General features: G+C 36.9%; 1 protein-coding gene across 11 annotated transcripts in view; it reads left to right on the top strand.

Moving 5' to 3' along the window:
- ATP13A3 (ATPase 13A3) overlaps positions 1–27,317 on the top strand; it is an 80,843-nt gene extending 53,526 nt beyond the window's left edge. For 5 of the 11 annotated variants that reach the window (XM_060150315.1, XM_060150322.1, XM_060150318.1 and 2 more), the window contains 8 exons: positions 87–183; positions 1,064–1,136; positions 2,774–2,951; positions 3,600–3,796; positions 9,470–9,558; positions 15,357–15,437; positions 17,046–17,135; positions 23,867–27,317. In XM_060150315.1, the coding sequence (XP_060006298.1) occupies positions 87–183; positions 1,064–1,136; positions 2,774–2,951; positions 3,600–3,796; positions 9,470–9,558; positions 15,357–15,437; positions 17,046–17,135; positions 23,867–24,064 (1,003 nt within the window). In that variant the 3' untranslated portion in view covers positions 24,065–27,317. Of the gene's footprint in view, positions 1–86; positions 184–1,063; positions 1,137–2,773; positions 2,952–3,599; positions 3,797–9,469; positions 9,559–9,773; positions 9,998–15,356; positions 15,438–17,045; positions 17,136–20,230; positions 20,312–23,866 lie in introns of those variants that run through there. The other 6 variants (XM_060150320.1, XM_060150319.1, XR_009540729.1 and 3 more) reach the window with 6 other exon arrangements.
- The last annotated feature ends 239 nt before the right edge of the window (positions 27,318–27,556 follow it).

Raw genomic sequence — 27,556 nt, 5'->3', positions numbered from 1 at the left:
TTGATGTTCATCTGTCAAGATATAATTGTGGTTTGGAGGAGGCATTTAGAAAACTTCTGTTCACATGCCAACATTTGTTTTCACAGGGAAGGCCGTGCTGCTTTAATGACTTCCTTCTGTGTGTTTAAATTTATGGCTTTGTACAGCATTATACAGTACTTCAGTGTTACTCTACTGTATTCTGTGAGTACTGACATTGCTAACAGAGATGGTATTTAAATTAAGATATTGAGCATATATATTTCAGTTTGAATGCATCCATTAATTGTGGAACTTAAATAACTAGCATCTGTAAATATTCCTTTAGTTTACTATATTTTGCGTAGCAAATTGAAAATCTCATTAATCTGGAATAGCATTTTCCTTAACTGTGGATTCGGCCTTGTGAATGAAAGATGATTGTATTCTTTTTTTGCCTTTAGTGCAGATTGGACATCTTTTTAAGAACGCTTCAAAATGTCAAGCTGTGACATACTTTAGAATTGCAGTTAACTTTGCTATCCATTTATAAGGAAAGGCCAGAATGAGAAAAGAGGTTTCAGCTGTAGTTTTAGGACTTGTATAAACAAGTGATATCCCTAGGTACTCCATAGGTTTTGTAGTTGAAGTAATCTCACTTTAGATTTTTCTCTAAATGAACATTGGTGAGATCCCAAGGAGTCTTTGTGAAACTATCCCCTTTTACCATTTGTGGAAAGTATCAGGCGGGGTGGTGTTAGATATTAAGGAAGCTTCAGGATACTAATTTTCAAGAATGTCTAAATTTTGTGAGTAGAAGTTTGTGTTTTCTTTTTGCCAAAAAAACTTTTAAAGTTTTTATTGAATGAATTTTTTGGAGCTACTTTTTATACTAATATATTAAATTGAATTTTGCAAATATGTTATATTTCACTAATTTAAAGGCAAATCTGTTCAATTTTTAAGCATGTCCAAGTGTCATTTTGAAGTTGTCATTTAAAACCAGGGAGGAAAAATCTAATAAAACCAGGGGGAAATGGTATAAAAGTGGTGCTATAAAAATAGTTCCTGAACACTAACTATTTTAAAAAAATCCCTTCTCTAGATCTTAAGTAATCTAGGAGACTTCCAGTTTCTCTTCATTGATCTGGCAATCATTTTGGTAGTGGTATTTACAAGTGAGTATTTTGCTTTGTTATTGTTTTTAAAGCATATGAAATTCTGATGTGGCTTATTAAACTTCGGTAAATTTACATGAACAGTTGTAACACAGTTCATATCTCTCCATTTTCCCTGTAAGTATGTTCTTTTATTAGTGGTTATTTATATTTTGCCCCGTTTGTTTTATTCTTTCTCCATTTTTTTCTGAAATATTTGAGAATATGTTTATGTTATCATGACCCTTGCCTCTGAATGTTTTAGTATATATTGCCCTAAATGAAGTCATTTTCTTATACAGCTAAACACAGTTATAATGATCAAGAAATTTAACACTGATAGAATTTTACCTAATCCATACCCATATTCAGGTTTTGTTATGTGTTCCAGTAAGGTCCCTTATACCTATTTCGCCCCCCTAGTCCAGGATCTAGTCTAGGCTCATAAATTTCATTTAGTTATCATATCTCTTTTGTCATCTTTAATCCAGAATAGTATGTCAGCCTTTTGTGGGGGGAGCTTCTTGACGTTGACATTTATGAAAGAAGATAATCCAGTTACCCGAGCTTGTCTGATGTATTCTCATTAGACTCAGGCTATGCATTCTTGGCAGGAATACCAAAGAAGTGATGCTGTGTCCTCCTGAGTACATCATATAAGAGACAAGATGTTGATTTGTTTCAGTATTGGTGATGTTAACATCAAAATAAATAATAATGGTCATGAGATATGATCTATTTAATCAAATGAAAATTCATAAGTCCATAGTGGAAATAAATAAGTGATTGGGAGAGAAGGGAAAGCTCTTCCTTACAGTAAAATGCTAACTAATAATACAGAAGGAATGATTGCCTTATACTATGGAAAGACCCTTGTCTTACTGACATCTTAGGCCGGCTGCGTCTTCACTGTGGGGGACTATTGTGTGTGTCATAGGATGCTTACCAGTATCTCTGGCCTCTACCCACTGGATGCCAGTAACACTCCCCCATTTGTGACACCCAGAAATATCTCCAGACATTCCCATATGTTCTCTGGGGGCCAAAATCACTTTGGTTGAGAACCACTGAGTTTGACAGTCTTTAGTGGATGCTACAACTAGTGAATGAAAGTTGATAAGGAACAGGATTTTTACACAGTCTTAGTATCTTTCTACAAATTACTTATTAATTACAAAGAGAAAAATTAGAAACACTACAGTGGAGAAACTTGGTGGAACACCTTAATAAGCGATCAGAGCCTTTTTTTTAATGTTACTGTTATGTTTATATAGCTTCAAACCTTTGTTAATATCTTCTTAAGAGGAGAAAATATGTATTGTTTTAGCTGTAGCTTTGCAATTAAAGATTCAGAAATAAACATACAAGGGTGATGATGATATATGCTAATATTTACTATTCTTTTTACTTGTACTAGTGTTTCCTTTGAATTTCAATAGACTAATGTAAAAAGTACTCCTGAGCCATTTTTGAAAAAGCCTAAATTGTTTACTTTTACAGATTATTTAGATATGTATAGCATCTGGCTTGTTTTTTGGACGTTTTTCATGCTAAATATTTGTTAGAGAAAAACAGGTTTTTTTTTCCCTAAATGTTCCTAAATGAATCTGACAGATGAATTTAGATATAAACCTTTCCTCTCTTTCTTCTCAATGTAGTGAGTTTAAATCCTGCCTGGAAGGAACTTGTGGCACAAAGACCACCTTCAGGTCTTATATCTGGGGCCCTTCTCTTCTCCGTCTTGTCTCAGATTATCATCTGCATTGGATTTCAATCTTTGGGGTTTTTTTGGGTCAAGCAGCAGACGTGGTATAAGGAATCGCATCCACATTCAGAGTAAGTTGGTCAATCCATTAAAAAGTATGTGTAAAATGTATGTAATATATATGCATGCAAAAATAAGTTTAAAATTTATGTAAAAATTGCATGCAGCTTGACTGAGCACTTAGATAATTTGGCCTGTATTTGACTTTATCTGTAGGAAGGTGGTCAGGCCAGGTCCTAATCACTACCAAGATGGGGACATTGGACCAGTTTCTTAATTTGCTGCTGAGCCTTGCTTTCCTTATCTGTAAAATAAGAAAGTTGAAATTAATCACTAGGGTCTGTTCTAAACCCAGAATGTTTGTGTTCCTAACTTCTCTATCCCCAGTTTGGGAAATGACATTTAAAACCTAAAAAAATTTAAGTAAAGCTATTAAGTGGGTCTTTTATTTGTTTATGGGCAGAGTGTTTCCAGTTCACAAATTATGATAACATTATTTTAATCAATTACACAAGGTCTGTTTACCTTTACTATGCTAATATTACTCCCCAAATTTAAAGAATGGGGAAAGGGTTAAGTAAGAGAGGCTTATTAATTAATGAAGTTTCTTACTTTCTTGTAATTTTTTAATTGATTGGAATGTGACTAGAAAGAAAAACTGGTTTCCTTTGGGAAACATATTGTGTTTACTAATATAAAATCTTTTGTGTGTGTTTTAGTACACAGGAAGCTTTTAATACAACAGGAAGCCTATATGGGAATTCTTCACATTTGTACAATGAAACCAATCCTGATAGACATAATATAGAAAATTATGAAAATACCACAGTGTTTTTTATCTCCAGTTTTCAGTACCTCATAGTGGCAATTGCCTTTTCAAAAGGAAAACCCTTCAGGCAACCTTGCTACAAGAATTGTAAGTTTGGCATTTATTGTGATTCCCATCCTGCTTCCCTTCTTTAAAAGTAATGCAAGAGTAGAGTTAAAACTGTCCTTTCAAAGTAAAATAGATCTTCACAAATAGAATGAACCTAGTGATTTAGATGTTTACTGTCTTGTTTTATTCTCATGGTAGCTGCCACCCTAAGTTTAAAATTAAAGCCAGCAGTTCTAAACATTCCTGGTTTTCACATCCTATTACTTCTGGCTCCAACTTTTATTTTTACAGCCCATTGCAAGGAGAGTTAGAATTAGAAGCAGGAACAGAGGTTCCTCAGTTGGAACAGTGGGTATTATACTTCTGGGTGGTCTGCATAGCACCAGCTGTCTTTTCTCATTTTTGACACTGTTCCAGCCAGTATTCACCTGGAATTCTTCATTTCTGTCACCTTTGCATCCACCACACTTAAGGGGCCAGTAGAATGGAGGCTTGTGCCTATGTAAGCTTGTCTGCCTGTGGCAATAGGAGATAGCATATTTTGATTGATTACAATTCGGGTTTTGGGGGGAAAAATTATTCACTATATGTAAATTGCTAGTTTTAAAAATTTGAGACTGTACTAATTAATATATGGAATAACTTAAATTTTTTTTCACATAAAACTGTAGACTTTTGCAGTATCTTGGGATGAGTAGTAGTTATTCTTTTGCTGTAAAGAAATGCCAGTGTTCTAGTTGGCAGAATGTCAGGCCACAGGTTTTGGTGTGTTACACGGGTGATAACTACTCACATCTCTCTCTCATGTTAGAGTTAACAAAGCATATTCACATATGTTTTCTTATTTAGTCTTTACTTCTACCCTCTGATTTGTAGGGAAGGTTTTATTACTTTATATTTTGGACAGGTAAGACTGTTTAAAAATATAAGTGCTGATAATAATTGAAATCTGATTTTTCTCTTTTTTAAAAAGAACTGATATTTCTTATCTAATGGAGGCTGTATGACTGAGAGTCATATTAAAACCATGGGGGACAAAAAGCCTTGCATAGAAGGTTTATCACTGTACTTTTTTTTTTTTTTTAATGTTGTATCTATTTTATTTATTTATTTTTGGCTGCATTGGGTTTTTGTTGCTGTGCGCAGGCTTTTCTCTAGTTGTGGCGAGTGGAGGCTACTCTTTGTTGCGGTGCGCGGGCTTCTCATTGAGGTGGCTTCTCGTTGCGGAGCACAGGCTCTAGGCACGCGGGCTCAGTAGTTGTGGCTCACAGGCTGTAGAGCACAGGTTCAGTAGTTGTGGTGCACGGGCTTAGTTGCTCCATGGCATGTGGGATCTTCCCGGACAAGGGCTTGAACCCGTGTCCTCTGCATTGGCAGGCAGATTCTTAGCCACTGCACCACCAGGGAAGCCCTATCACTGTACTTTTAAGAGAACTTCATAACTTAAGTTACCTTATTATAAGGTGAACTTAAAACATGTATATCAACCTTAATTATTATTTTTAGTTCCATATTTTTAAATTTTAAGGAAATATTGAGCATGCCCAGAGGTAGCTAAAACATCTATCAAAGAACAAAACTTTCTTTACATGAAGAAAACTGGTGTTCAGACTGGTTGATAATAAGTAAGACAAGCTGCACCAGGAAAGTTAATTTAGAGGTCTAAGTAAATCCACCCTATCCATACTTCTCCAGTTAAGAAAGAGATAGAGAATATTAGTTGCCTATTTTTTAAACACATCTTTTATATTATTTTGGGAAACTTCCAAAAAAATTAAAGGCTCAAATATTTTGATTTCCTATTTAATTTCAAATTGATTTAAATAAGCTCAGTTGTTGATGGCTGGACTTTTTTTTTTTTAAACATGTTAAAACTTATATTTTAGTAGAAATATAGCCACGAAACCTTTGTCTTTACTATAAGCAGCTTGTGCATGTCTGTCAGTGCATACAGAAGTGCATGCTGTCATTAAAACATGCCTCCCGGAAAATACAATAGGAACAGGAAAGTCAACATATACATACTTTGTGATCTTCACATCCTGTCTGTCTGTCTTTCTGTCATTGAAGTCCCCTGATCTTGGAATGTAGTAAAGAAGGAAAAGTAGAGAAGAAAGTAAGAAATGACAGAAATAAAGTATTACTGTATAAAGTGATATACAATGTAAAGTATAAATATAGATGGAAAAGAGTGGGGAAAAGGTTAAGGCTTTCCTAGAGCAGACATTGATTAGCCTTTCCTTTTGTCCTGCACAATAGACAGTTAACAGGTCTTCACTGGGACCTGCTAGTTGCTCTTCTCAATATCTAAACAGTGTAATGTATTCAGTCTATCTTGAGGTGATTATTTTTAAGAATTAACCTCAATCTTAGGCATTTAAGGCATTATAGAGTTTTTTGCTGTCTTCTAGTGGTTCAGTTTAATCTAAGTAAAACCTTATTTCAGCCTGTGGTTACCCATTTTTAACTTTAGCTTAGCCCAGTTATATTTTCTTGTTTGACTATGCTATCATTTCAGGGGCCACGATCTTACGGACTTAGTTCTAACACTCTCTCTTAACTAGATGTGATTTCTTGAGATCTGGCTTCAATTTTTGCTACAGTTTTTTTACTTGATCCCTATAATTTACTGCTTGTGAAATCCAGGTTCTTTCTCAGTTTATGAAGGCATTATTACTGACATGCCAGTATCCTTCCTGTTCAGACCTATGTATCTTTTTTTTTTTTTTTTTTTTTTTTTTGCGGTACACGGGCCTCTCACTGCTGTGGCCTCTCCCGTTGCGGAGCACAGGCTCCGGACGCGCAGGCTCAGTGGCCATGGCTCACAGGCCCAGCCGCTCCGCGGCATGTGGGATCTTCCCAGACCGGGGCATGAACCTGTGTCCCCTGCATCGGCAGGCGGACTCCCAACCACTGCGCCACCAGGGAAGCCCAGGCCTATGTATCTTTTGCCTGTTCATCTGCCATGCCTGAATTGGTTGGAGCAGATACCTAGAGGCCCTGCAGAATAAGGTGGCCTTTGAAAGACAAGTAACTGAGTAAGGAAGGAGGGAATAGAAGTACGAAAAACTTGAAATCTGTGTTATAGATCAGGCAGTCCTGGTTAGTATTTTTGAGGAAGGAACAAGAGAGGTATATATCAGAGCCATGGACAAGTATTGCGGATTTATTTACTCCATGTAGGTTTTTATTTTTGAGTCACTTAGCTAAGGGGAATATGAAGGAAATCCTTTATGGTGCCTTATTTTGACGCCATATTCCATCAAAAGGAACTGGTATCATTAGAAGAACAATTTTGTGATGCCATAGCTGGGATGTATGTAATAATAACTTAAATCTACTGTTTCCTCCAGGATCATCACCATATCCCCATTTTATAGTTAAAATAATTTGACTCTGAATGACTCGATGTTCACATAGCTTTGTGGCAGCATCTGAAATAGAAGCTAATTCTTTAACTTGTGGAACATTCTCCCTCAGCCGCCAGTCACCACCAACACAGAATTTGTTTTGATAGCTAGCTGTCTTCTGGTGAAGAGCATTCCTTGCACTTCAGTACGATCACTAAGGAATCAGTGACCATGCCAGGAGAATCCCGGAGTTGAGAGCACAGTCTACTAGAAACTCATACCTCTCCAAAATGAATCCCTGAGTTTTCCATTCTTGGTTGAAATCCTTATTGATTTTTTTCATTTTGGTGGTTATCTAAATCTGCTAGCCATCCACCTCCCCTGTCAGATTCCTTTGAATAGTGCCTCTTTTTCTCCCCTAGCTAAACAAAGGAAAGATTCAATTATTTATTTTTTCCTTCAAATGGAAATCTTGGCAGATGTTTAGAGGTGTGATCAAAGGGGGTGGTTATAGGAGAAGGACAGATGAAGAGTTGAGAAATATTGTTGAGGTAGATGTAAGAAGTTTTTGAGCTTGAGTAAAAAAAAAATTTTTTTCTGGTAACGTGTCAGGACTAGATTGCAAGTCTGTTTTTGCTTATCGTTATAAAAATGCAATAGGAGTTGAAAAACATTCAATATGGGCTATTACTTTATTGAAACAAAACCTGTCTTTCTTTGGGATTTATATTCTGACTTTTTTTTTTTTTTTGGTCCTTTTTCTGACTTAGCCTTTGTGTGTGTGTGTTCACGTACTTCCAACTAGCACTTTCCAAACACTTTTTCTTTAACTGACTATATAGATATTTGAATGGCTATATAACATGTATTACTTTCATTGCTGCATTTATTGAATAGAATGTTGTATCCCCTGTTTGAAATTTATTTTTTTTTATTTGGTGAAATTTTTATTTTTATTTTTTGGCCACCCCGCGCAGCATGTGGGATCTTAGTTCCCTGACCAGGGATCAAACCCGCGCCCCCTGCATTGGAAGCGCAGTCTTAACCACTGGACCGCCAGGGAAGTCCCATCCTGTTTGCAATTTAGTAGAATGTTGGAAAAGATAAAAATCTAGAAAAAAATTTCTTTTTTATTTAAGTGGGTTCCAAATTTTTCATCCTGTTGGTCAGTGGCTCATAGTAAAAGAGTTTCCCCACTTTTGGCATGAATGTTAGTATAACTTTCAGTCTAAGCTTCTAGAACAATAAATATATATATAAAACAATAAACATATATATATATAACACAGTATGTTTCTATAGAATAATAACTGTTGGCCTATAGTTTTCAACTGATGGATTAACAAATTTCATATTTACAGATGACTCCCACATTTAAAAATATTGAGACCCCTTTCTTCATTTACAATCTGTAAATAGTATATTAAACTTCTTTACTCAGTCTGAAGGCTTCATGATAAAGTTTTGGTTATATGTGGTCATAGTAAAGTTTGAGTTTTGAAGCCATCCTCAAATAGGAACTTAGAAATAAATATCCAGACCAAATTAAAAAGGGGGGAAAAGTTGGGGTCTGTCAATATAATTGAGACTATTTCTGAGCCCCTCCACCCCCATGGCTTGTTACATAAGGGTGTGCTTGTATACGTGCATGTGAATGCATGTATGTACACAGTTAACAAAATGTACACAGTTAACAAAATGAGCAGGGAGTTTTATTTTTGAGTTAGGAAAGTGATACAAAGTGCTGATGGATGGAATTTACCATCCCTACCTACCACAGCAAGCCACAGGGTTAGCCCACATTTAAAGTAGCAGATCAACTCAGTTTCTGGGTTTTAGCTAGCGTTTTCTGTGGAAATATTTTCACGGAGGAAATTAATGAAAAAGTGGGATTCACTGAACAGAAATATACTTACGTTCAGCTTAGAGTGCCTCTGTTTAGGATTATAACATAACTAATACTGAGAATAAATGTTATCAGCATTTTTACAATCAGTTGTCTTTGCATGTATGTTTTAAATGATAATCTAATTTTGCCATACGTAGTCTAGTCTCCTATTTATGAATTATAGATTGGCTTGGTTGTCTTATAAAGTAGCTATCTATCTGGAGATACACAAATATTCATAAAGGTCTGTCTCTTATTTTTTATAAATGCTGATTATTTTCACATTACATAAATAAATCCTTTGGGCCTGCATGATGTATCATACTCTAGGAAATATCATAGAGCACACATTTTATATACTTCATCAACCTAAATAGAAGTATTTAAAACCAAATTTAAGATCGACAGTATACCAGTATGTGCCTTTTTATTTAAAGGAACTCCCTAATTTAATTGTTTTACTTTCTGTTTCAGATTTTTTTGTTGTGTCTCTGATTATTTTGTATGTTTTCATATTATTCATCATGTTGCATCCAGTTGCCTCTATTGACCAGATTCTTCAGGTAAGGCTTAAGCACATCAATTATTACTGATTGTCTGAGGAGTAATAGGATCTGGGATAGCAGTGGTAAATAAGACAGTAGTGGAAAATGACACATTAGTATCACATAGCCAAATGAGACTTCTGGATGATTGCTAGGGCTTAAGATCTGTCCCCCTCCTCTGCTCTTATGTTACTGGGGAAAGAAACTAAACTGTCTTTGTTTCTTTTTTCCAGGATCTCTTCTTTCCTAATTTTCGAAGATCCAGTTATATTAACCCAAAGGGAGCATAATTAAAACAGCAGCCTTTATTGACTACCTGATATTTTTCTTTCCTGTTTCTTCATTCTTTGCTTCTAGTTCCATTTCCCTTTGTCCACAAACAAATTAAATGTCCCTTGGTCTTTAAAAATAAAAGAACATTGATTCCATTATTTGACCCGTCCCTTACCAACCTACTTCTTGAGTAGTCTGTCTGTGCTGCCTCATCACGTGCTGTCCATTGAGTTCTTATTCTCGTTCTCATTAAAAACTTTATGAAAGATGAAATACTTGTTTTATACAAACGAATATGCATACACGTTTAAGTTGTTAATCATAATAGCAATAAAATAATACCTAGGAGTCCAACATGTAACCTAAAAAAAAGGTAGCATTACCAACACCAGTAAGGCTCTATTGTGCACCTTTCTCTAAACACCCAGAGGGAACCACTACCTCATTGTCTTACTTTTCACTATACCATATACGTATGAAGTCTTAAAAGATAGTTTTGCTTACTTTTGAACTTTATGAAAATGGTATCTGGTGATTGCTGTTTTACTCTGACTTGCTTTTTCCCAAAAGCCTTATTATGATGCTGCATGCATTTCATTTTCATTCTGTATAGTATTCCGTTATAGGAATATACCATAATTCACTTCTCAGTTCTCCACTGGTAAATAACTGGATTGTTCATAGACTTTTCCTGAATTAATGGTCCTGATGTAAACATTCTTATACACGTCCCTTAGTGTAAGGGAGTGAGTAACATCAAAGAGTTCATCCCAAGTACAAGCAGCAAGGGGGTGGTACAATGCTGTTGAGAATTTAAAACCAGCAATAAAGCCCACTAAACGTCCATCTGCTAGAAATACCACCTTGTCGTGGGAATTCTAAACAATGTCAGTGGTAAAATACTCCTTCCATTACCACCTGCCCTACCTTGGCATACCACTAGGGCAGACCGTCTTCTGGTGTGTTCTAGTATAAGTTTGAGCATGTGCTCTTTAGCTTTCTGAGGTTCCAGTTGTTTTCCAAAGTGATTATACCAATTTATACTTCCATCAGTGTATGAGATCTTTTGTTCCACATCTTTGCCAATGTTTGTCTAGTGGGTGTAAAGTGTGATATGACTTTGTAAGTAATTTTGATATATGGTTGGATAGGACCCCTACCCCACCTCACATTGTTCATCATGATCTTTTTGGCTGTTCCTGAGCTTTTCCTCCTCCGTATACATTTTAAGTTTATACCAGGATAAGCCCTCTTGGAATTTTTATTAGAATTACACTGGGTTTATCAAAAAATTGAGGGGGAGAATATCTCTATTTCTTCAGAATATCTTTCTCCCTAAAGGTGTTTTTGTTTTTTTTTTTTAAAGAAGATGTTGGGTGGTAGGAGATTCTTAATTTATTTATTTTTGCTGTGTTGGGTCTTCGTTTCTGTGCCAGGGCTTTCTCTAGTTATGGCTTGAGGGGGCCACTCTTCATCGCGGTGCACGAGCCTCTCACTATCGCGGCCTCTCGTTGCGGAGCACAGGCTCCAGACGCGCAGGCTCAGTAGTTGTGGCTCACGGGCCTAGTTGCTCTGCAGCATGTGGGATCCTCCCAGACCAGGGCTCGAACCCGTGTCCCCTGCATTAGCAGGCAGATTCTCAACCACTGTGCCACCAGGGAAGCCCTCCCTAAAGGTTTTTATACACACTTTTGTTAGATTTATTCCTGTAGTATTATGGTTTTTGTTCCTCTGATAAGTATCTGTTTAAAATTGTATTTTATAGTCCTTTTATGCTGGTGGAAACAGTGCAGTTATTTTGGATATTCATCTCGTATCCATCAGCCTTGTCAAACTTTATTCTTAAAATTTTTAGAATTTCTAGGATTTTGTTTTAGACAGTTATCTATAAATAGTGACTTTTTTTTGTTTCTGACATTTCAGTCCTTATTCCTTCTATGCGTTTTGCATGTCTGTTAACCACACGAATGTTGGTGTGATAGTGATGTACTTGTCCTGTTCCTGACTCTACAGGGAGTGTTCCTAGTATTTCACCACTGGATATATTGTGGGCTGTAGGTTTCTGGTATATACTCTTTATCGGGTTGAGGAAGCTTATTTCTATGGTGGTGTTAACATAAATAGATGTTTAATTTTATCTAATCCTCTTTCTACAGCTGTTGAAATGATCACATAGTGTTTCTTCCAGGAGAATGTGGTGAATTACAGTTGACTGATATTCAAATGTTGAACCAACACCATTCCTAGAATAAATCCAACTTGGTCATGATGCATTCTTTTTTATATCTGCTGGATTTGGTTGACTATGATTTTGTTCAGGATTTTTGCTTGTGGTTGCATGAGTGAGATCAAACTTGGTTTTCTTTTCTTGATGTACTGCCAGGTTTGGGCATCCAGCTTATAAGCACTTTATGGATGAGCATTCCGTTTCATGGACTTTTCCATATTTTAACTAATCCCTTTAATGGATATTTAGGTTGTTTCCACTGTTTTGCTATTGTAAACAATGCTGTATTTGCAGGTTCTTGCACACTTCATTAAGAAGGACAAATGCATATTTAGAGGTTAATGTCAGAAGTAGAATTGCTTGGCCCAAGGGTATCTGGAATTTGAATTTTTATAAATACTATGTTATTGAACTTCAAAAAGGTTGACAGTTTATAGTCCTACCAACAGTGTATGAGCATCTCTTTCCCCACACGCTTCATTCAGGGATTTAGATAAGCACTTTAGGCAAAAGAAAATAAAACACATTTATATAATATTTCTCTCTCACCACATGCCTTCTACTTCACAGCCAAATTATTTTTTGAAAGAATGCTACATGCAACTCACCTCTCACACACTCATCAACTAATCTAATCTGGCTACTACCCCTGCCAGTCTACTGAAACTGCCCTTGCCAAGGCAATTAACAACCTTCTTGTTAAGTCCAGTGGATTTGTACCCCTGACGTGTGTGTGGTTTTCTTTTTCCCCTCAGTCTTACTTGTCTCCTCAGCAGTATTTGACAAGTTAGCCATGCCATCGTTCTTGAGACGTTCTCCCTGGAATTCTATGATGCTTTGCTTTCTTCTGACCTTTTCCTACTTCTTCTGTGACTCCTCATTCTCCACTGTGGTTCCAAACCCTGTGCCTGTGTCTTAAATGTTAGTGTTCCACACATTTGTGTTCTTGTCTTACTCTATCCATTCAGGTGACCTCATCCTTAATTGTGGCTTCCCCTGTAGTTGCCATCTATGTGTTGAAAACTCCTGACATTTTTTTTTTTTTTTTTTTTTGCAGTACGCGGGCCTCTCACTGTTGTGGCCTCTCCCGTTGCGGAGCACAGGCTCCAGACGCGGAGGCTCAGCGGCCATGCCTTACGGACCCAGCTGCTCTGCAGTATGTGGGATCTTCCCGGACCAGGGCACAAACCCGTGTCCCCTGCATCGGCAGGCGGACTCTTAACCACTGCGCCACCAGGGAAGCCCGAAAACTCCTGACTTTATACCCTTAGCCTAGTCTCACAACTGAGCTTTAACCTGAATATCCACTAACATACTGAACATTATATGCGTGGTTCACCGATCAGTTCTCTCAGTCAACATTTAAAAAACTAAGCTCATCATGTTCTCCCTCAACCCTGCTTCGACTCTGTTTCTCTTTTTTTTTTTTTTTTCGATTCTGTTTCTTGATACTCCCATTTATCCAAGGCAGAAATATGTGTGTATACTGGTCTTTTCCTTCTCTTTTCATGGCCAGTCTGGTCCTAGATTTTCTCAGGTTTCTTATTCTGTATCCCTGTCTCTCTCTTTACTCCAATCCCATCTGCCACCTAAAAGGAAACTATTGTTTCCTACTCAAAACACTTCTGACCCCAGATGTGTGGGGTTGTTTCACACCAGCCAGTTCTCTGGACACCAACTGGGTGTCTTGCAGTTCAGTTTTAACACTAACTACCTGGGGCGAGCACAGACCCTGCGAGTTAAGGGCATGGTCCCACAGATTGCCCCCACTCCAGGCACCAGATGCAAGTCGCAGATTGTCACCTGTACTTCTTCTGACCAACCAGCTATAAGTCATGGTTCCCACAACCCTCTTCTCAGCTTTGGTAATTTGCTGTAACAGCTCAGTGAAACACTTACGTTTATTGGTTTATTATAAAGAATATAATAAAAGTACAGGATACAGCCAGATGAAGAGGTACATAAGCCAAGGTCTGGAAGGGTCCCGAGCGCAGGAGCTTCTGTCATATGCCATTGGGATGCTTCACCCTCCCAGCACACGGATGTGTTGACCAACCCAGAGGCTCTCCAAACTCTGTAGCTTAGGGATTTTTTTAAAATGGAGGTTTCGTCATATAGACATGATCAATTATTAACTCGATCTTTAGCCCCTCGCCTCTCCCTGGTCTTTCTGGTGACCAGCCCACATCCTAAAGCCCATCAAGAGTAGCCTTATTAGGGCTTTCCTGGTGGCGCAGTGGTTGAGAGTCCGCCTGCCGATGCAGGGGACACGGGTTCGTGCCCCGGTCCGGGAAGATCCCACATGCCGCGGAGCGGCTAGGCCTGTGAGCCTAGCTGAGCCTGCGCGTCTGGAGCCTGTGCTCCGCAACGGGAGAGGCCACAGCAGTGAGAGACCCGCGTACCGCAAAAAAAAAAAAAAAAAAAAAAGAGTAGCCTTATTAGAACGAAAACATTCCTGATACCCAGGAAATTCCAGGGGATTTAGAAGCTCTGTTTAAGATATTCCTATCTCTCCCACCACTCAGGAAATTGAGTTTATATATAAACTCAATTTATATATAACTCAACTCAGATATAAATATATCTGAGACCAGATATATTTATTTCTCATTATGTCTGCCACCACTGTAGTTCAGGCTACCATCATCTCTTGCCTGGATCAGTATAGCAATCTCCTCCTCTCAAATCCTTGCTGAGCCGTAAGTGTCTTTCTAAAACATGCTTTATCATGCCACTCCTCGGCACTTGACACAGGTACTAGTGTGTACCTAGGTACTCAGTAAATATTTGCTGAGTAAAGAGATGAATGCATGGAGGAGATTTATTTTCCTTCTTTCTTTTTCTCTTTTTTTTAGGCCTTAGAAATTAATCACAGGTTTTAAAGTGAAAACTTCCTTCTTAAATTGATCTGCACAGTTCTTTTTATGAATTTGTCTTTAAACAGTGTAGAGTTTTGAGTAGTACTTCATTATTAGATCAGTATCTACTTCATTGTTTAAAGATAGGACTTTATTTTTAAAATAGAGACTTGTTAGAAATTCATGATCTAGTAGAGCATGGGCTTTTGAGTTTGAATAGGATTTGTCTCTTAAGTTCCACCACTTTAGTGTATCTTTTAAACCTTGAGTTACTTCACTTTGCGTTTTATCATCTTGAAAAGTGGGTATAGTATCTACCTTGTGGCATTGTTGAGGATTGAGTAGATAGTGTATGTGAAAGTGTTTGGTATATAATAGGAATTAAATAAATTTGGAAATTACGATATAATGCTATAATATCAACTACGTACTATATTAACATAATTTTTGTCTTACAGATAGTGTGTGTACCATATCAGTGGCGTGTAACTATGCTCATCATTGTTCTTGTCAATGCCTTTGTTTCAATCATGGTAGAGGTAAGCACTTTACATAATTAAGTGGCTGCCTTGCTGCTTTGCAATTCTTGGTGATTTAATGGTAATGGGGGAAATGGATAGGTAACATTATGGAAGCCCACAAAGAATTTGTTTCATTGCAGTTAAATTCATTTAGCCTTCTCTTCTCAACTTTTCCATGAGCTAATAATAGTCATATTAAGCGATAGGACGGAATTCCCTGATGGTCCAGTGGTTAGGACTCTGTGCCTTTACTTCCGAGGGCGTGGGTTCGATCCCTGGTTGGGGAGCTAAGATCCCGCATGCCGTGTGACGTGGCCAAAGAAAGAGAAAGATGATTTAGCTGAAGTCATAGGTGGGAGAAAATAAGCAGTTATAAATCAAAAATTAGTGACTGAGAGAAAGGAGAGAAGATTGGTGCTCAGGTGGCCCATAAACTGGTAAACCAGTGGCCATGAAATCAGAGCACCACCCAAGTCCTGTGATGTACAGTAAAATCTCCCATTTAAGGGAGGAAAGGGAGGGGGCTCTCTCCATGAAGTATAGTAAATCTTAATCATTAGAGAGTTTATTGAAATTGTAAAACAGTGACCATGATGAACTTACCCAGTCTCAGCCTGATTGCTGGAACTTCTTCCTTGGTATTTACTTCTAAGTTTTCCTTAGAGGGAAGAGGTCTTAAGTACTCTTTGACCCATTTTATACTGTATAGTTATTCTCCTACTAGGATTCCTTTAGGTCAGCTTCTCTAAAAGGAGATAGTAGGTTCTCACTTGCTGCTTATTAATAAAATTTGGTCTGTTCTCAGAGCTACTATTATTCACTCTTACAGTAGCAGTATGCCAAATGAAGAAGGAGATACAGTTGTGATTTTTAAGTTAAGGCTTTCATAGAGTAGGCTTTTGAATTAAGATTAGGTAATTTGTGGGAAACATGTATACTTTAAAGATAATGGCTGTAGACTTGGAAATTATGTTTAATTTGATATTTTTCTAAAAGATGACTTGGTATTTAAATTGGGGCCATAGTGGACAGCATGGTTATTACGGTACTGATCTTTTTAGGTTGCCCATTTTAATGTATTTTTGCTGTTTTATGGACAGTAGAAAGCATGTCCAAGATACTGTACTTTAAAAGCTTTCCTTTTTCTATAGTATAAGTTCATCTTTTCACTCAAATGTTATTTAAGATAAAATCTTTTTATAAAACAGAATTTCTAGGGAATCCTTTCTTAATCTCCCTTAATTTATTCTTGCTTACTATCAAAAGAATTATTTTTCATCATATGCATATAGATATAGTTGTATATAGATAGAGATAACTGAATTCGCTGTTAAGAAAAATACTTCAGATTATAAGCATTATTTTAATATGGGAAAGCCCTGAGGATTCATATAAAAGCTATACTTCGTAGAAAATTTATCAAGAATTTTATGATGATTTATATTTGTTACAAAAGTCCTGTTGTTATTCTTTGTCCTTTTGCAATATAAACTGAAATCCTCTCTATGAAAGCCAAATCATGTTTTTCACGTATGTCTCAGCATTGTGTGAGCCTTTTTAAATGTACGCATTAATAAACAATGACATAGTCATTTTTAATTCTTAACTCGCTGGACTATCTCTCAGAACTTCTTCCTTGACATGGTCCTTTGGAAAGTTGTGTTCAATCGAGACAAACAAGGAGAATATCGCTTCACCACCACACAGCCACCACAGGTTGGAAATCAGCCCTTACTCTCAATTCTTCACGTCAGTTGTGTACTCTGCATTGTGTAGGGTGGTGTTCTGTTGTGTGTTGCTCAACCTTTTCCTCTATGCCTGGCATTTCATTTTTTTGTAAGGAGTCCTAGAAGATTCATGGCAAATATTTGTTACAGTCTTTTTAGGACTTCAGAAATTTCATAAGTCTCTTTTCCATTCCAATCCGTATCTTCTCTGTGTGTGAAGGTCTTGTTCTCAGTGGTAAATTTTTCCATTTCTGTCTGGCTTAAATTTTATGTTTTCGGTTTTTATGAGTCCCATTAGAGGCTAAATGAGATTCATGTAAATAAAGTTATGGAATGGGAATTGTTTCTTCATGGATCAGAGTCCAAAGGTCAAAATTCTGAGGAATTATTTCTGATTTCTTGTCAGTTACTGTGCCTTAATTTTGGGTGACTTTTTGGTTTTCCCCAGCATATGTCTCTCATCATTTAGAAACATTTTCAGAGAGATAGTGTTCATTTTTATACAAACAATGGTTTAAGGACTTTTGACTTTCTTTGTGGTGAAAAGAAAAGAGAAGCAGATGAATAAAACCCATTTTTTGGTGTTAGGATGTTGAAATTCTTGATAGAAAATATAGGTTAGTCTTGTTTTTTAAACCAGTACCATTGAATCACAGCTCTGAGCAGCTTTTTGAGTATAGAGAACTTGACAGCATAAAGTTCCACTCCCTCATTATTGTGCCCATTGCTGTTTGTAGGTGGGCGATATGCTTTATACACATGAGTTCTAAACCTGTCACTCATCCCAAGCCAGAAAGCAGCTTTCCGAATTCAAGAGGATTCCCTGGCGTGGGTCACTCACTTATTTTTAGCCTTCTTTTACCTGAGTAGCTATGTCCTGAGCTTTGCTTTGGTAATTCATCAGGCTTGATGCCTGGTGTAGTGGTATCACAGGATCACTTTATAAGAAGTTCTGTAGAGCACCATTTCCTTTTCTAATGCTTGATGATGAGTAAGGATAGTTTTGTAATGATGTGATAAGTCTGGAATCTGCTTTAGTTTCTTTTTCTCAAAGCAGTGTAAGGCACAGTTGTCCCTAGTAAGTATGACCAGAGCTGTATTAGAGAGAGGCTCAAGTCCCTGAGCTACATCTCCTCTGTGTCTTGGTTACCTCACTACATTGCTTCAGAGGGTTAACTTTGGGTCCTATCATCAGTCCTCATATAAAATATTTGTACTGGCAAGGCCTTGGCCAAGGAAAACATTTCCATTGTTTTTAGCTTTTCCAAAGAGATCTCCAACTATTGATCTAAACAGGAAACGCAGGTTCTGAAGAGGAGCTGTACCCTAAGTCAAAAGTGGGTATCATAAAGCTCCTTTAAAACATTTGAATTGGAAAGCCTTCCTTACTTTTCAACCAAAATTAAATGGCAGAAAATTCTATAATTTGCTACATCTTTTTTCTAAAATTGTGTCCTCATTATTTTTAAGAGTTTGTGCCTCTTATGTGAGGTTGTACCTCTGAAGTGTTCTGGGGAGAGAGTGGTCTGAGCAGGGAGGCTCCCACCTGCCCCATGTGTTTACCAGTTCTGAGCACCACTGAGTAGACAAGAAGTTTGACCCTTCTAGGGTCATGTTTTAAGAAAGCATTTTTTAAATCATTGGCTTCAGAAAAGAGAGTTCTTATAACCTCTTAGCACAGAATGCTGTGCTTTCATCTTCCAACGCTTCCGTTTGTAGTTTGCTCTCACTGTTCATATTTGTGACCCTTGGAGAGCCCATCCGTTAGTCAGATTACTGTAAGGCTGTAGTTCTCAATTAGGGGTAATGCCCCCATCCTCCCAGGGACACGTGGCAGTATCTGGAGACATTTTTGTTTGTCACAATTGGCAGGGGTTGGGGGGTGGGGGTGAGGTTGCTCCTAGCATGTGGTGGGTGGAGCCTGAAGATGCTGCTGAGTAAACATCCTACAGCAGCGCCCACGACAAAGACTGTCTGGGCCAACATGTCAGCAGTGCCGAGGCTGAAAAAGCCTGACATAAGGTGAAAAAGCAAGTGAAGATGAGAGTGACCTGACACCTAGGAGCCCATTCTGTGCTCTTTCCTACCAAGAGTCCCATGAGGTCTTCTAAGATCGCAGCTCTCAACCTTCTCTGTTAATGTCGGGGGAAGAACAGCCATATTTCTTCATTCCTTCCTTACCATATAAACCCAGACACCATTGAGTAAGGTTCGAAGTTTCACAGCTAAAGACCCTGGACTAGGCTCCAGGTCTTAATGCAGTTGAGTTATGAAGTCGAGAACCTCACCTAGAAATCTCAAGTAACCACGTCCAAAATATCTGGTGATCTGCAAGACAGCTATGTAACACCTCCAGAATCCTTCCAATCTCAAGGTGTTTCTAACTTCGTTTTATACATAAAGAAACAGCATTCAGTCAACTTGCCGTGGTTATGCAGCTTATGAGTGGCAGAGCTGGGAGTTGAAGCGAAGGTTTCTGATTTCAAGAGGAGTGTTTTTTCCACTGTGCCACACTGTCTCACATTATGAGGCCACAGAGATGCAAACTAATAGAACAATCAAGTGACAAAATGGAGACAAAGAACAGCTACTGTTTTCAAAACCTACTTTTTATGGTAGATACTGTGAGGCATTTTGTATAAATTCTCTCTAGTTGTTACAACCACCTAAAAGGTTAGGGTAGAGAGACTGAAGATATCCCTGTCTTCACAGATGAGGAAACAGCGTTAGAACTGGAATTCAGGTTCAGTTTTATCTGGGCCCAGGACATAATATTTCTGTAACAGAAAGCCTCCATCTGTTCTTTAAAAACGAAATAAACCTTTAGGTGTCATTTTATTTAATAGTAGACATTTTAGATATTATGTTTATTTGGCCCACTGAACATACATACAGCTGATCTAATTTAGATACAGAAAGATTTTTATATAATAGTCACTTATTTCCTACAGTGGTTCTTTTTCTTACTAATGCACAGTGGCCTCAGTAAACGTCCATTGAATCAAATTGAAAACAGGTTAAATAAACCATTTGTAAATAATCAAAGTTAAAACTTTTATGTAACTAATTATTTTTTTTCTGTAGTGATCTTTAGCAGCTCCAGATGTTAATACTTATTCTCTGACAAAAAAAGAAAAGAAAAAAAAAAACATTCTTGAGATGCAGTGATTTTCAAGTAAGGATACTCATCACAAATGCCTTGAGCTCCACCTTTGATCTACTGAATGAGAAGTCTTCAGTGGAGGGGCCCATCACCTGTGTTTTTCTGTACAGCTTTACCCGTGTTTGAGATCTGTGCTTCATGTTCTCTTTCGAAGAAGCGTTTGTGCCTACCCTGTGTCTGGTAAACTGAGGCTGCTTAGTGGTTAGATGTGGAACTGGAGTCATACCGTCATGTATTTTGATAATGCCTGAGAATGTGTCCTGATTATGTTTCCCTTTTGGGGGAAAAATCCAGATGTTAGCTGTAGTCTTTATGCCACTTAGGATATTATTCGAGTTTATTTAGATAGAATGCTCATTCTGATTGTGTTTGTCTTATATTCAGGATTGGTATGGAAGAAGAGTTTTATGAAAACCACAGCACCATTACAACATTTTCCCCATAAGCATGGCTTTATATCTTACATACTGCCTATGAAAACATTTCCTAAAAGACACTGCTAAGAGTTAGCTGGCATTGGGGTTCTGGAATGAGCAGCTTGGACTGGTCTAAAAAGCAGGAGAATTTTAGCTGTAGATCTTTTTAAAAGTTCTTTGTGTTTTTTCTGCTGGGCTGTGGTAGCCACTTTGCCTTCTCTGAGGGATACACTTGGTTATTTAACCACTCCTTTCAGGAGCAAATCACAAGATCCAGTTGCTGGGGCTCCTGTGTTCTGCTTCAGAGACTTACCCTAGATGTTAGGCGAGGCCTTGGTGCTCATTCTAAGCCCCGTGACGCTTCAGCTCTTCCCTCTCCTTGTGCAGTGCTTGCCTTTGTCCTGTTGCCACTGTCTTTTCTCCCTCGATTTAGTTCTATTCTAGCATGCCTGTAGCACTGTTTATTTTCTGTACCAGTGAATTATGTTGTTTAAGGATGTCTGTGGTATGCTTGTGTTTGTAAATGAACAAGCCTATGCTTGCTTATAGTGTATTTTTTGTGTATGCTGTTTGGGGGAGGTGAGGGTACAAGAACAAAATATGAGTCTAATTGTAGTGGAGGGGGGGGATCCCTAGTGTTCCTTGTGACTGAATTTATTTTTAAAATTATAACAGGTGTATGTTGCTTTTAATAGGGACATGAGGATTTTTGTTTAAAAAAGCATGCACATTAATGTGAAAAGAATTGTGATTCAATTGTGATTCTGTTTGCAGTGGATTTCATTTTAATTTTATTGCTTGCCTCATTTTCCACAGGTGGGGAAATGATGGATTTTATTATTTTGGGTGTGTGTGTGTGTGTGTGTGTGTGTGTGTGGGTGTGTGTGTGTATGTGTATGTCTTACATTTGAATACCCTTGGCTGTGACTTTCCTTAACTCAGCCTGTTTTGCATTGCTTTCAGCCCAGCTGGCTCATCTGGACAGACAAGGCTTATATGTTTCTGCCTTTTTTTTTTTTAAAGTCAGCATTCACCATTCGCCCTTTTCTGTGATCCTTTAACAATGCTACTTGCTGTAAAATAAAAAGTGACAGCTTTCACATTGATTTAGGAACAATGAATTTTTTTTCCCCTGCAATTAGACGGAAGAATTTAAACACACTGGGGAAGAGATAGGTCCAAGTAGTGAACTGTCGCCTCAGATTAAATATTAAGGTTTGTCATGTATACACCTGTACTGAAAAGGAATTCTTTGTTATTTGGATCACCTGAAGAGTCCTATAGCTAACCTCTTCTATATTCTAATGCTAAATGTTTTCTTGTGGACTTCCTTTGAGGTGATGGTAATAACTCTGCTTTTAGCTATGACAATAAAGAGGCTACTAGATGAATAATCCTCAAATCTGTATCCCCACTAACCCACCCCACCCCTAATCTGTATCCCCACTAACCCACCCCACCCCTAATCTAACATAGCTTACTTGTGACAAACCACAGTTTTTGCCTTTAAATTCTTGGTAATGGTGCAGCTTACACTGTTTTGTCGACAGAGTAAACTAGAAGGCCTTCAAAAGCATGTCGTTATTGTGTATCACGCTCTCTGCCGCATGCCCACCCCCAGTTTTGAAGAAGGAGAGAGTAGTAGGTTCCTGGTGGTTGTCTCAGTACGATGAGACCTACCAAGTCAAAGTATGAAAAAGTTTTAAAGAGTTTTCATTTTAAAGTATTTTTGCTATTCTCCATTGGCCAATTTAGAAACCTGTGTTTCAGGGTCTGTGTTATAGCAAATTTGCCTTTCTTGATCATGAAGATATTTTGAGAGTTAACATTAGAATGCTTCCGGAATTTTGTGAGATTACAGCTGACCCTTGAATAATGCCAGGGTTAGGGTTGCTGACCCTCCCCACAGCCAAGAATCTGCTATGATTTATATAGTTTATAGGCCTTCTGTATACAGGGTTCCTCCATATCTGCAGATTCAACCAACTGTGGATCATGTAGTACTGTAGTATTTGCTAAAAAAACCCACATGTAAGTGAACCTGCACAGTTCAAACCCGGTGTTGCTTAAGGGTCATCTTTACTTCAGTTGAGCTTAGACCTGGTTGTAGCCTAGGTTATATGTTGATGGCAAAACAAAACAACCTGGGATTTAAATTTTGCTTTGTTGAAGAAACATCCAAAATAGTTAAGAATTGACTGTTCTTCAGAGGTGAATATAACTACAGGTCTCAGTATAGTCATTTAGTTTTATTTCATTTATTTCCGGTTCCAATTAAGACAAATTCTGAGGGCCTGTATTGAATTTACATTTTTGTACAATAACCAGGGACTCTGCTTTCTTGTTCTTCAAGAACTATTTATCTAAGATCACATCCAGTAAAAACATTGGGATTGATCCGAAGGAATTCTGTGACAGCAGAGCTTTTTATAATGAAATAATACTAAGAATTAGTACTTGCTTTACAGTTTTGTATGTACCTCTTTCCAGTTGTGGAGCACCAAGGGGAAACCATCATTATAAAATAAAATTGTTTTTATGTTAATGAGAATGTGGTTTTAAAAGAAGTGATTGACATTAAGCATGATCTAAGTTCTGATTTTGACCTAACAGTATTTACATAATGCTTTGAAAGGTGATATTAACAGTAGCAGTGGTATCTTTACAGTGTTTTCTTTCAAAAATGATCAGGTGGTTAAGTTGCTAGAAGCAGTAGTACCAAAAGATAGTTTAGGATAGAACGAGGGTTTTCATATTAAATATTAAAAATTTTTTCTCTGAATAGTTCGAAGTTATTCTTAATACATCAAATGTTTTATGTTATGGAATCACAGACTCCAGATATACAAGTTATTTTTAAAATGTATCTGCATACAGGAGGAAGTAGGAACATAGAACTAAATAAAATGAAGTATAAATTACATGGATACTTTAGAAATATAATCTTAAAAAAATAATGTTCCTAAATAATGGAAAGCTGTTTTTTAAGCGTGGATTTTTTTTTCTTTCCTTCATGTATTTGTTGTGCCCAGAAGTAATTTCCTCTTATTTTTCTGTGCTGATGAACTGTGCTTTAACAAACTTGTTAAAAACAACAGCTCTTAATCTACTGGGTGTTCCTCTTTTTCCTTATTTTCTTAGGAGTCAGTGGATTGGTGGGGAAAATGCTGCTTGTCCTGGGCCCTGAACTGTAGGAAGAAGATGCCAAAGGCCAAGTACATGTATCTGGCCCAGGAGCTCTTGGTTGACCCGGAATGGCCACCAAAACCTCAGACAACAACAGAAGCGAAAGCTTTAGTAAAGGAGAATGGATCATGTCAGATCATCACCATAACATAGCAGTGAATCCGTCTCAGTGGCATTCTAGTAGCAGTATTGAGGAGAATGTAAACGTAGGACTTACTCTGATCCTGTGCGTCAGAATGGCACCCCTTCAATTTATGTCCCTTCCAATATAGTAGCTGATTTGAGGGTTTTTTTAAAAACAAAACAAACAAAAAGAGATTAGCCTGTCAGTTAAATTAATAATCAAACTTCAAAGTCCTGTACCTTCATTCAGTAGCTCTAAATATTATATATATTTCCAGAACTGTCTTGATTGTTATCCTCAGTGATACTCTTTATAGGGTACAGAAGAAAGTTGGTATCTGGAAGGTGTTTAGATATTAGCTTCTAAGACTTTAGTTTATGCCTTTAAATTTATTTTCACAGCCCCCTTATTAGAAAAAGTCATCATTTATTTACAGGCCCTAAATTTGTGGTTGATAAATAAAATGGGTGTTAATTAGCCTCCAATGAAAATAGGTACAAAGCCTGTTTTTATTTGATTTCAGTATTTCTCCCAAAGAAGACTTAGTATGCATACCACCAGTTCCCTTTAATAGCATAGAGTTAGGAGTGAGTTTTATGGTGTTGCAACTCAGGTAATTTCCATTTATGGTTTTATATTTTCTGTACAAACTGCCTGGGTTTTATTTTTTCTAATCAGCAAGGTGCTTCACTGCCTTCTTGAGATGTCCCTCAAAGCTATTAAATGGATCTTGTGCTACGTCTGGTGTCAGTAGTATAATTTGCTTTAGTTAAATGTTGTTGAAGCCTTTTCAGTAGGAAAAAAGCTGATTTCTTTTGGCAGTAGATGTAGATCTCCCTTTCTAATATCTCTTCATACCTATTTTTTTCCTCTCAGGCTTTATATTATTTTAAATGTCTTTTTATTTTCTCCTACGTCTTTAATTACCTAAAGACATAGGATAATAGTTTTTTGTTTTTTAGTTTTTTGAGTTAGAATTTTACCTCCTTAAATTTTAAAGGTTTGATGTATGTCTCTCCTGTTAATAATGAGGCTTAAAAAAATGAGTGGTTTTGAATGACTGCTATTTTTTCAAAGCTGTATGAACCTGGCGAGTTTGCTTTATGCCATTAGGTGGCGCCAGAGGTCAGAGTTTACCTATTTTGGATTGGGTGTTTACGAATGAGCATATTTGGTTGTGGAAATTTCTGAGAGAAAAAAAAAATGAAATAAAGTTTAAAAGAAAAGTCATTCATTGAGCCAAAAGAAATGTGGAAGATATTTTTCACCTTTCTGTTTTGCCTGGTTAATGTTTAAATTCTAAACAAAATTAAGGTAATTTAAAAATGCCTTTATAGGTAAGATCCAGCAGTTTGGCAAAGACCAAAGTTCTGATAAACAAGAAAACTGATACTGCTGTAAAGTGGACACTAAACTCCTAAGACTGTGTGATCTTATCCTGTGCTCTTCCTTGACCGGTAGCATGCTTGTGCTTTCTACTTCTAGCTGATCATTATTTTCCTGATACATATTTACCAATTTGATCAAATGTTACCCAGAACCATAAAACCAAATGGTTCTCATTTTTTATGCTGCAGAGACCTGATGATTTTTGGTTAACTGTAGAAAAATGTATGTTACACTCAGGATCACTGTTAACTGCTGTGGCCACTGATGATTCTTACAAAAATATAATCAAAGTTTTCCATCAAAAAAGTATGATACTATATTAATACACATTAGATGATAAGAACAATTATTCCATGAATGATTCTATGAAGCTATGCATCTTAGACCTCTTGAGCTGTGATTAGCACTGTTTTTATAGTTACTTACTCTCTTTATCATTTTATAATTTCCACATTCAGTTCACTTCCAATACATACGAGTGATAGTCTTCAGTGATCTCCCACAATTGTAAATTTTATTCTCTGATTTAAATACTGAAGCATATAATTAAAGTAATTGCTAAGTAGCAGCTTAAAAATCCAACTGTCAGATTGTATTTAACATCTTTAAGAGCATGATCATAAAGAGCTATATTTTTGACAACCTCCCCCCTTTTTTAACATTTAGATTTTATAAGGGTTTTATATCACATCTGTCCATATTGTTTTCAAAGGAATGAGGTTTTTAGGTAGGTGGACAAAGCATTTGTAGGAGGTTAGATTTGAACATAGACAAGGTGGATTGTTCAGGTTGAAATGGATGGCTTCCAGAATGTGATTTGAAGAACGCCTGTGAGTCCAGGTGTGGGTCCTACTTAGTGCCATAGATAGATGAGTCCTCTCTCTGTAGGTCACCATTACATAGTAATCTTGATTCTGAATTTCACATTAAATTATTTGAGTGTATACAGATCTAAATTTTAAAATCTGTACATATGTTATTTTGACGTATTAAGATGAATAAATATTGCTGATTTAAATTTTATTTATGCACATACCTAAAGGACAGAAATGTCCAGGAAAGTAATTGTTAAATAATATGTAACTTTTTAACTTTTTAAATAAATAACAAGATTTTTAATGTATGTCTCCCTCAGGGTTGTTTAAAGGTTTTTTTCCTCCCTCAGATATAAATAGTGGTAACTATATGTTTTGTATCTTCTAGCACCAACTGCTGTAAAGCAATGCTGCAAATAATGCTTGAATAAAAGTGGCTAAGCCAACAACAAAGTAAAACCTTTTTATATTAGTTTTATAATCCCTACATTCGAAAGCTTTCCAAATTGTACTTGCATTTAAATAAAACTGTTGCAGTTTTTACTATTCATTTTGTTTCCCATGTTTATGAAACTACTGCAGTTTCAAAGGCATGGAAAATTATATCAGTGTTTATGTACTCTGTTCCCCCAAACGGCTATGGATCCAATGTCCAGAGAAGAGCAAAATTCCAGCTTTAGAAAACATTCTAAGATTTCATGCATGCAGTTTTGACATATCTGAAAATAGGCTTTTTGTATATTTATGGTGGGAGGTGGTTGGGAACTTTTAACAAAATGTTAATTTTTGTACAGTCTGTAGGCATTTACACATATTTTTAATGTATTAAGATTTGGTAATTATGTGCACATTAAATTAATAAAATAATTACTTCCTGTTATGATTTGTGAATTCCCTAAGACTTTGGATTTTTTTAAGTAACTTTATATCAGAAATGATACTGCATCTTTATATTTTTTAAATAGTATTGCTGCTCAAGAATGGTACCCTGATGTCAAAAAGGCATACGTTCAGAATTGTACATTCAGCACTGTAAATAACCTTATGAAAAATTTTTGATTGAAGCTGTTCAAAATAAAGATTTAATAATATATATAACATTTCTTTTTTCTGTGTCTTTATATACGTTTGTTTGCTCTTTAGTTGCATGAATACTGCCCAAATACTCTGGATTTATTTTCCTGCCTAATACTTCCCCCATTTCTTTTTTTTTAACTTCGAACTTTTCAAGAAAATAATGCAACTTTCCACACTCCACGTCATGTCTGTGACCGGCCCGTGGAAACCCATCAGTCAGATACAGTGTAGAGCCAAATG

Source organism: Lagenorhynchus albirostris, chromosome 5 (genome assembly GCF_949774975.1).
Source record: "Lagenorhynchus albirostris chromosome 5, mLagAlb1.1, whole genome shotgun sequence".
Taxonomy (NCBI): Eukaryota; Metazoa; Chordata; class Mammalia; order Artiodactyla; family Delphinidae; genus Lagenorhynchus; species Lagenorhynchus albirostris.
Note: the sequence above shows the minus strand (reverse complement) of the source record. Positions and strands in the feature narration are given on the sequence as shown.